This window comes from Podarcis pityusensis (genome assembly GCF_964106645.2).
Source record: "Podarcis pityusensis genome assembly, chromosome: 7".
In the NCBI taxonomy this organism is placed as follows: Eukaryota; Metazoa; Chordata; class Lepidosauria; order Squamata; family Lacertidae; genus Podarcis; species Podarcis pityusensis.
Genome location: NC_138031.1, coordinates 623,731 through 634,179, shown reverse-complemented (window position 1 = coordinate 634,179; position 10,449 = coordinate 623,731). Strand labels below are relative to the sequence as shown.

Genomic DNA, 10,449 nt, shown 5'->3' with positions numbered 1-10,449 from the left:
TGACCTGAGACATGAATTCTCTGGATCTCTGCTTCTTGTGGTTTTGAGCAGCCCTCTTTGGGCAGAAATTCCCTCTTTTAAGGCCAGACGTGACTCTTGGGACTTGATGCCAACCTTCCTCTTGGTTGCATTTCATAGCCCTGGTCATCTTCTTCTTATTTTACTTACGATTTTCCATTTTATACATTTCAACAAGTTTACAATCCTTTTAACATTTCAAGAATTGACTTCCTTCCCCCTCTTTCTGTGGTTTCTTAAATTTATATTTTTATATTTATATTACAGTATAGTATATTACAGGATTTTGTTTATGTTAAGTGATAAATTAATATGTTAACTCTATAAGGAGAAGATTTAAGGATGTTAATGATGAAGTTAAATTTCAAAAAAAATGGGATTTGGAAAACTGTTACAAGGACATGCAATGAAATTCAACCAAGGGGAAGCAAGGAAGTCATTTAACAAAGTTAATAACTCTAATTTTCAATAAGGCTTCGATTTTTGTTTGTTATTTTTGTTTGTCTTGCGTGTGTTTGTTTGTTTGCTTATAATATTGTAAAAACCAATAAAATTTTTGAAAAATATATATTTATATTATAGTTATGCTTATTTAAATATGCATTCTATATTTGACCTATTTTTTCCCCATGGACGAAGGTGGTCCTGATATAGATTAAGGGGTGACATGATAGCCATGTTCAAATATATCAAAGGATGTCACATAGAGGAGGGAGAAAGGTTGTTTTCTGCTGCTCCAGAGAAGCCGACACGGAGCAATGGATCCAAACTACAAGAAAGAAGAGTCCACCTAAACATTAGGAAGAACTTCCTGACAGTAAGAGCTGTTCGACAGTGGAATTTGCTGCCAAGGAGTGTGGTGGAGTCTCCTTCTTTGGAGGTCTTTAAGCAGAGGCTTGACAACCATATGTCAGGAGTGCTCTGATGGTGTTTCCTGCTTGGCAGGGGGTTGGACTCGATGGCCCTTGGGGTCTCTTCCAACTCTATGATTCTAGATATAGAAATATAGAAAATTCTTTCCGCGTCTGTTTTCACTGCTTTTTTCTGTGGAAGAAGGTTCTCTTTCTTATAAAAATTTGACATTTTATTATCCCCCCCCTTGTGCTCCCCCCGGCTAATCTGTAGTCCGCCTTCAGCCCTTTCCCGGAGAGAAGAAAGAAAGAAAGAAAGAAAGAAAGAAAGAAAGAAAGAAAGAAAGAAAGCGAGCTACCTCCCTCCTCCCGCGGCCTCGTCCCGCTTCTCTGTCTCCTCCTTTTCCCGCCTTTTCCCACCTCCTCTCTCTTGGCGCCTTTTCCCCTCTGAGGGGATGTGTGGGGTTCGCGTTTGGGGGGCGCCATGGGACCTGGGGGGATTTGGGGGGCGCCCCCCGTCTTGCTGCCCATCTCTCTCGACGGGGCTCCCGCTTCCTCTGGAGAGCGAGGCCGGCCTGAGGCGCTTTCTGAGGGCAAAACCCCCTCGCCCCTTAACACGGCGGGGCCTAGAGGCAGCCGCCATCCTTAGATGGATTTGCCTTTCAGGACACCCCCCCCACAGCCCCCCATGGCAGATGGGGCATCCTGAAGAAGGAAAAGCTTTTGTGTGGGGGGGGACTGGCTCTGCTGCTGCGCCCCCCAAGTCTCTCCCCTCAGATTTCACCCCCCAGACCCTGACTCGCGGGGTCTGTGAGGGGGTCCATGGGGGGCCAGCCCAAACAGGTTCTGCCCCCCCCCCCAGAACCTGGCCTGGCGTCTCGGGGGGTGCAGACCCCTGTCACAACTAGGACCCCCCCAAGCTATGGGGCTGCCTCCCCACAGAGGCGCGCCTGGGGCCTTCGCGGCTCCCTTTCCGGAGGACGAGCTTCTTCTCGGGACGCTGGAGGGGTAAGTAAGTGGGGAGGACTTTGTTATGGCTGCCTGTGATTTCAGATGGATATTGTGTTTTCACTGTTTTCCGAATGGGGGGCTAGAAATAAGGGGGGGGGGGGCTCCTCTCCGGAAATAGGAGCCGGAAAGGTCCGGGGAAGGCCGCGAGGAAGGAGGCCTTTCTGCCGTCTCAAAGTGGCTCCGGTTCAGGTTCCAGGCTGAGCTCAAGGTTCAACTTTCCTAGCGAGGTACAAGTAGGAAATAAAACGTTTTGGCTGGATTATAGCTTGAAAACTTTCTCCCAATGGTTTACTTGTAATGCCCGCCATGCAGAAAGGTATCCAAGAAGGGGAGTAGACTTCCTCTTCATCCCCCCACTTTGCCAAATTGATTTAGGCTGTAATAGGAATTTTATGCTCTTAAATATATGGTGATGTTCCTAAGTGTACCAACCAAGCACATACATAGATCAGCACAGGAAGGCCAACCTGGAACCATTTTGATTCCTAAACTGAGCAAATGTTTTCTCTGCAAGGTCAAACTGGAAAAGCCTCCCCCTTGTCGTTTCCCTCACAAATCCTGTCTGAAGGGCATGTCTGTGTTTGAATAGGGTGTGAGCCTGTGACCTGGCCCAGGAACTAAGTATTGATCATTACAAAAGACTGGCCAGGCTCCTCAGGGTATCCAGTCAAGTAACCTGCCAGACAGGAGATAAACAACAACAGGAGAAAAATATTAAGATTTCTATTTTGGACCGCCTCTTCTGTGATGTATGTATGATGTTTCTGGGGGTGGGCTTGATCTACAGGGTGGCAATTTCAAAAGTCTTTATAAAGTCTTGCACACCATCTTTCTGGGTCTTTCCTCTCTCCTGCAAGTGAGGGGAACACCCTGTTGCAACAGTTCAATAAAGGCCAAGCCTACAGGCTGCTGTTTTGCTCCAAGTAATCCTGGTTGGTGTCTTTGTTTTTGTCCAAGGGAGCCCTCGGATTTCCGTTAACAAGGCCAGTTAATTAATGATCTCCTCACCTTTCAATCGGCTCATTGATTGTCTTTTTATATACCGTATTTTTCCATCTATAAGGCGCCCTCTATTTTGGGGGACTCCGATTTAAGAAAATGGGGGAGATGGCCTCCGTGTATGAGACGCCCCCCACATTTTGTCATTCTTTTTAAGGGAGAAAACCTAGTCTTATACACGGAAAAATATGGTATGTTGGAAGCTGCCCAGAGTGGCTGGGGAAACCCAGTCCGATGGCGGGGGGGCTACGATAATTATATATTATTTGTAGCCCCCCCTCCAATCGGACTGGGTTTCCCCAGCCACTCTGGGCAGCTTCCAACATATATAAAAACACAATAAAACCTCACACAAAGCTTCCATATACAGGGCTGCCTTCGGACATCCTCTAAAGATTACAGGATTTTTCTGTGTATAAGACTATATTTCCCCCAAAAGTTTAAAACTGGGGGTCGTCTTTTACACGGAATGTTGCAATTATTTATTTCTTAATTTTGGGCTCAAAAAATAGGGTTCGTCTTATACACAGTGTTATACACAGAAAAATACGGTACTGTATATAGCACCGGCAGCCGACTGGACGACATCTTTTCAGCCAGCCGCCATGTTGCTTTGGACTTCTGGTTCTGGGATTGAGGCAGCTTTCCGCCAGCCTAGGACTGGGGGGTTTGGGGTCCGTTTGTCGAAGACCCCGAGGGGCCCTCTGAATGGCTTCCTTCCAGGTAACGGAAGGACTGTGGTGGCGGCAGGGCCCTCCCCCCCTCGTGGGATGGACTTTGCACAAGACGCTTTGCCAGCTGTTTCCAGATGGTTTATTGTGGCTATAGTGGGATGGAATGCCAGGAGGGGGACAGGCGGATGGTCACCAGATGAACAAGGGCTTCCCGTCCGTGGACGCCATGAAACTGAGGCAGTCCAGCAGGGTCAGGCAGTCCGTCATCTTCTCTGGAGGCACGATCTGCTCAATCACCTGCCGCAGGTAGCTCGGGTTGTTGTAGACGTCTCCTTCAGGGCCTGCCGCATCTGGGCGCTCCTTCAGGATCCCGTAGGTGTTGACAATGTGCTCTGTGAACTTGGAGTGGAAGTTTGGGTCATAGCCCTTTGGCTTCAGCATATTCATGATGGTGTCGTAGCGCTCCACCATGGATTGGCGCTCCTCTGCTGACATTGGAGACAGGGAGTCATTGGCTGCCTGTGGGGAGAGAAGCAGCATTAGAAAAGAGGGTTTCTGAGCCCTCGAGAAGAAGCCCAGCCTCCTCAGCCGCCTTTAGGGAGCTGTAGGTTTATGCAGCCAGGAGGGTCAAATGGGAAAAACTCCTGCCGCTCCTGGCATCTTCAGAAGAGGGGGGGGGAGGGAGAGAGGCATCTTTGATTATTCCCTATGGTCAGTGCCAGTTCCCCACCCCCAAGCTGGCACCCTCCTTTGGTTTGGAGCTGCTATCCCCCCATCAACCCTAGCCAGTCAGTTTGAGAGTTCAAACCCCAAAGTCAGAGAAAGTTGTAGGCACATGTTGCGAATAGGCAGCTACAGTGGTACCTCAGGTTACATACACTTCAGGTTACAAACGCTTCAGGTTACAGACTCTGCTAACCCAGAAATAGTACCTTGGGTTAAGAACTTTGCTTCAGGATGAGAACAGAAATTGCGCAGCAGCGGCGTGGCAGCAGCGGGAAACCCCATTAGCTAAAGTGGTGCTTCAGGTTAAGAACAATTTCAGGTTAAGAACGGACCTCCGGAACGAATTAAGTACGTAACCAGAGGTACCACTGTACATTTCTGTTTCCTTCGTTGTTGGCATCCATCTCTCGGAAGACAATGGCTACTGCATTTAACGCAGATATCACTAGGGCCTTGCGTAAACCAAAAATTACCCGTAAGCTTAATCAAACAGGAAAAAAGACATTTATCATATTAATCAATTTATTAATTTATTAGAAAGTGATTCACTAAAATCATTTTAGATTGAGCTATGTAGGCAAGGCTGCATTCTGAGCATGGAGGGAGCCAAATAGTTCACATTTAACAGGTTGGTGCTGGAAAGGGAGGGGTCAGAGAAACCACAAAATTTGCCCTGTGTTTGCGTAGCTGGGGCTATGCTGCTTCCTCGCCTTGTGGGATGGGGGCTGCTTCCTGTTCTGTTCTTTGCCACTTGAAAATAGCAGAAAGCAGAGCTGTTCAGAAGCTGCCTGAATCTCCCTAGCAATACATGGCGCAGGAGGGATATGGAGGCTGACTTCTCTTTATTGTTTTGCACCAAAGGAAAAAGGAGTGAACTTGACACCACTACAAATGAGGGACGGGGGGAGATATTTGGTTCATTTTGCCTTTTAACATGAAGTTCTTTAATTGCATTTCTTGAAACAGTGACGTAAAACACAGCTACCCTTTGAGATTCATGCTCCTCTGGATCTTGCGACGCAGTTTATTTATTTATAAAAAATATTTACACACTACTCAATCATAAAAATATATCAAAGCAGTTTACAACATTAAAAATATAGAAAACCATACACTAAAAGTGTAAAAAGGTTAAAAACAAGCATCAGGTAACCACTGTGGAAAGATACAATCTGAACTGCCTGCATAGGCCTTGCGGAATAGAAAGGTTTTCAGCAGGCTTTTGCTGAATCGTTATTGACTGGGTTTATGGCACTAAAGACTTGGTTTCTCATTGTCAAGTGAGCATCACCAACTTGGGGAACAACCAACGACATTCCTATAGATGTTCAAGGCTTTGAAAATTAATACCACCTTGAACTTGGCTCAATAGTAGATGGGACGTCAGTGCAGCTGTTTTAACAATGGTGTCACATGTTCATAGAATCTGTCACGGTCTGGTTCACAAGCGATTGAAGTCCTGGCTGGGGACGTCGGGACCGGGGGCAAGATGGCAGGGTGGGAGCAGGAACGGGAGTCCAGAAGCCAGGAGTCAGAAAGCCAAGAGTCCGAGGGTCAGAGAGCCAGGCGTCAAGAAGCCAAGGGTCCGAGGGTCAGGAAGCAAGGGGTCACAAAGTCAAGGGTCCGAGGATCAAGAAGCAAGGAGTCAAACACAGCAAGGCAGGAAACGTGTTGCTGTGGCAAAGAGCCGAAGGGAAAATGCTGACCTTATATCCCTTCCCGGCTCTTGCCACCAGGTGCTGTGAGTTACCAATCGACCTCACCTGTGTGGCCGCGCCTTGCTTCTTCAGAGGAAGGCCCCAGTCCTGCAGAGTCCTATTGGTCACAGGGCTTTGCTTCATGCACACCTGACAGAATCGTAGCATTGGAAGGTACTGTAAGGGTCATCTAGTCCAATTCCTTGCAATGCAGGAATCTCAACTAAAGCATTCAAGACAGGTGGCCACACAACCTCTGCTTATAAACCTTCAAGGAAGCAGAGTCCCAAGAGAGACCGTTCAATTTCGAACAGCTCTTACTGTCAGAAAGCTCTTCTTGATGTTTAGTGGAAATCTCCTTTCTTATAACTTGAATCCACTGGTTCAAGTTCTACCCTCTAGATCAGAAGAAAACAAGCTTGCTCCATATTCCATGTGACAGCCCTTGAGATAGGTGAAGCTGGCTAGCACATCTCCTCTCAGTTTCCTCTTTTCCAGGCTAAACATATCCAGCTCCTTCAGCCGTTCCTTATAAGGCTTGGTTTCAGACCCTTGATCATCTTGGTTGCCATCCTCTGCAACCATGTTCGTGGCCAGAAGCTCCCATCAGCAATCTGGCTGCAACATTCTGTGCCAGCTGGAATTTATGGACCCATTCTCCAACCAATAAATGTGCAGAGAGATGCAGATAGAATAATGTACGAAAGGTGTTAATGAAAAGAACACAGACAATTGCATTATATTGATTGGAGAAACCTGTTTGTAAAAACACATATATTACGCAAAAATGCGTATAAAAATGGATAAATCAGGATAAATGCATTTTAAGAGCCTGATGAGTTTTTGTGAGTGCGTTAAAAATACTTTGCAGACTGATGCAGGTAGTGAATTGGACATCATAACGGAGAGAAGTGGGAATAGACGGATTCTTCCTATAAACACAACTTTGAAAGAAGAAGAGGCCACGGCAGGAGTTGCAATAAGGGAAACTTTTTAGCTTGAGGGCCACATCCCCTTCTAGGTAACTTTATTTGGGGTGCACGTCAGTGGTGGGCAGAGCCAGAGGCAAGAGTGGGCAGAGCAACAGTTGTTGTTTTTACCTATAGAAAAGAGTGGCTGCTTTCTATAGTCACTCATGTACCACTCTCCATTCTTCATCCAGGAAAGCCGGAGCCATTATAAAGAGATTAAAGACACACATTCCATCCAGGCAAAAACACTCAACGAGAGTGACCTCATAAGCCCAGCAGCTCTGTCAAAACTGGGCTGGGATTGGCAGGCTCTGATGGAGGATGCAGAAGAAACGAGGATGAGGGCTGGGGAACCTGGGTTGAAGTGGGATCTCCTTTCCACCCTGGCTTTGGTCACTTTGGAAGGGCGAGCATGGGTGTCGTCTCTCTTCCTGACATTCCTGTGGAGCAGGAAGACTCAATGGAGGGCTTTGATCCACTCACTGGAGGCTGGACAGGAGGCAGCAGTGACTGACCAGGATCCTGAGCTGGAGGGTGTAGCCTTGTGGCCTAGAAGCTGACAGTGCCTTTGCAGATGGAGCAGACTCGCCCGCTCCGATGGTGTGCACTCTTGCAGTCTTGATATTCCCACACAACAAGGGAATCTTGTGAGTGAGCGTCCCACGCCAGTCCTTAACTCCTTGGCCTGCTCCTAAATTCCTGAACTGCGATGCTTGAGCACGGTGTCTGCTGCTGAAACTGTACCATTACTTGCCTGGATAAAGGTGTCTTTCTCTCCTCTAGGTGTTGGGTAGGAGCCAGGACAAGGGCAAAGCAGGGCCAGAGGAATGTGGCCTGGGGAAAGTCCTGGGGGGCCAAACAGAAAGGCCTCAGGGGCCATGTTTAGCCCCTAGGCCTGCGTCTTCCCATCTCTGGACTGCAGCTTTCAGGGTTCCTGTTCCTCCATCTTCTTCGATTGCACCCTGTCAACACACCACAGCAGGGCTAGGACTGGGGAGTGGGGGGCAGGGGAATCTCCCCTCACCTGCTGGATTTTCTCAGGGATGCTGCTGACGGTGAAACCGTAGAGGCGGACCCGATCAGGGAAGATGCTGGAGAGGATCCTGCGATCCAGCTGGAAGGCAATCTCTCCAACGATGCGCTCCATGGTTACCAGTTTGGGATCTGTAAGGACCAAGGGGGGATTTCCAGTCAGTCCAGCAGGATAGCGCAGTAGGCAGCAGATCTCCCAACTCCTCCTTGAGGGGGACACCCAACGAAGCGCTACATTTGCTCAGGGAAGCCTTAGGGCCAGGGCAGCCCCTTTAGGACTGTCCCCATACTGCACCCTCACTGGACATCCTCCGTGCCCTCCTTGAGTGCTTTTGCCTGTGCAGGATGTGTCCTTGAGGTGCCTCTGACTTGCCTGGATAGAGAAACGTGATGTGTGTGTGTTTGTAGATATGCTGGTTGACATCCTCCAATGGCACAAAAGAATATAGGGTTTAGTCCTGTTGACAAAACTTGCATATTATGAAAAAGAGATTGAATGAAGTGCACTAAACAATATTTATTGGGAAATAGTTTGGTAATTATTGGAATGTAACATGCCAAGACACTGTTCAACCTTATATTTTATTTTCACTCATATAATCATTAATATAATTTGACATTCTGCTTGAAATTCAGTCATAACCGAAGGCACCCAAAAAGTTATGTATCACTCCTTAAACCCCTGGAGACACACTTCATTGTCTCTTGAGACAGATGAACGCCAATAAAAAACCCTCCTTAAACCATAATTGACCTTTTGTATATGGATCCAAGATATTATGAAATCATATATTGGTATATTGTGAAATAGAAAGCAGATGAAGCAATGGGCAGAGCACTATCAAGAACTGTACTTGTGGGAAAACATGGTTGCTGACACAGCAGTTGACAGCATCCAGACACTGCCTTGTCTTGGGAGAGCTGGATGTCCTCCCTCCCTCGATGAGCTGAAGAATGCCATCAACTCTCAGGCATGAGGAAAAGTCCCAGGACAGTACCAAATTCCTAAAAGCTGGCCTCAAGTCCTCCCTCATGCTGCACCTCCACTACTTCCTCTTGTTGTGTTGGGATGCAGGATCCATGCCACAAGACATGCATGACTCCAGCGTTGTGACCCTCTACAAGAACAAAGGTGACTGCCGTGACTATTAACAACCAATTTCTTGCCTTTCCAAAAGGGAATGGCAGAATGTGATGCTAACAACCTATACCAAGCTGATTATTAAAGCACAGGGAGATCCCCCCCCCCCACAACCGCAAGGCTTCTCTTGGATAAAAGCTTTTTGTTGTGATGCTAATGACCAATACCAAGATGAAGGCCTACTAGGCTCGTGTGTTGGATCACACTGCATGAGGAAGATTTTGGGCATCATATGGCAGGATAGAGTCTCAAGCAAAAATGTGCTCTCTCAAGCCCACATTCCCAGCATGTTTGCACTCTACTCTCAGCGACGTCTACACTGGCATGATCATGTCCGCAAAATAAAAGATGGCAGGATTCCTAAGGATGTGCTCTACGGAGAACTGGCTTCAGGCAACAGACCTGTCTGCGAATATAACATAAATGCTGGCACCACCAACCCCACAGTGTGGGAATCTCTTGCAGACAATTGCAGTGCCTGGAGGCAATCAATCAGGTCATGAATCCACAGCGGTGACCAGAGGAGAAAAGACCTCTGGGAGGAGTGCAGAAAGAAGAAATGCCATGGTACACCTACATCAGCACAACTGGATGCCTTTATCTGCCTTAGCTGAAACATAACGCGTCTCTCCCATATCAGTTTCTGCAGCTACAGCAGATGTTATAACTCTCCAACAGTCTGACTTTACCCATAAAGGGGCACTGCTCATTGTCTCCTGAGACAGACAGATGCCAGAAGCATATTAAATTTGTATTCTGCCTTTCATCCGAAGATCATAGGGCAGTTCACAACATAAAAATAAACACAAGACAAAAATACATTAAGAATCAAACGGACCAATAACCCCCCTCCACAAACATGCATTTTTATTTTATTTATTAAAATGAAAGATGATTTTATTTATTATTTATTCAGGGCCACGCTGCCTCTTCATTCTGGAGAGAGCCCCATGGCCACCATGATTTTAAACCATAGATAGTCTCATCCTCCATTAATCCTCCTTTTTAAAACATCTGGGGATAGAGGGCAATTTGCTCAGATAGGTAAGGTGCCGCCGCCGAGGAAACAAGAAACATATTACCTGTAAGGCTGGCCAGTATCTGGTTTTCAACATCACAATATATCACCAGCTAAACATCATGATATAGCACGATATATATCTGTGGTGGTGGAGGGCCTTGCTGGGCCTCCCCGCAGTGGCAGAGGGTCCCGCCATACCTCCCTGCAGTGGTGGAGGGTGTGCTGCACCTCCCCACAGTGGCAGAGGGTCCTGCCATACCTCCCCACCACTGTGGAGGATGTGCTGCGCTTCCCTGCAGCAGTAGAGG

The 10,449-nt window shown here is 47.4% G+C and overlaps 1 protein-coding gene and 1 long non-coding RNA gene across 5 annotated transcripts in view; one reads left to right on the top strand and one right to left on the bottom strand.

Annotated features, from left to right (window-relative positions):
- The first annotated feature begins 1,300 nt into the window (after window positions 1-1,300).
- LOC308481537 lies at window positions 1,301-7,960 on the top strand. Its single transcript, XR_013988739.1, has 3 exons — window positions 1,301-1,877; window positions 4,843-5,900; window positions 6,016-7,960. It is a non-coding gene; the product is annotated as an uncharacterized lncRNA (long non-coding RNA).
- SPATC1 (spermatogenesis and centriole associated 1) overlaps window positions 3,670-10,449 on the bottom strand; it is a 45,399-nt gene continuing 38,619 nt past the window's right edge. The window contains exons 4-5 of one of the 4 annotated variants that reach the window (XM_081013970.1): window positions 7,972-8,111; window positions 3,670-4,072 (exon numbers count right to left, since the gene is read on the bottom strand). In XM_081013970.1, coding sequence (XP_080870096.1) covers window positions 3,743-4,072; window positions 7,972-8,111 — 470 coding nt within the window. In that variant the 3' untranslated portion in view covers window positions 3,670-3,742. Of the gene's footprint in view, window positions 4,073-7,971; window positions 8,112-10,449 lie in introns of those variants that run through there. The other 3 variants (XM_081013972.1, XM_081013973.1, XM_081013971.1) reach the window with 3 other exon arrangements.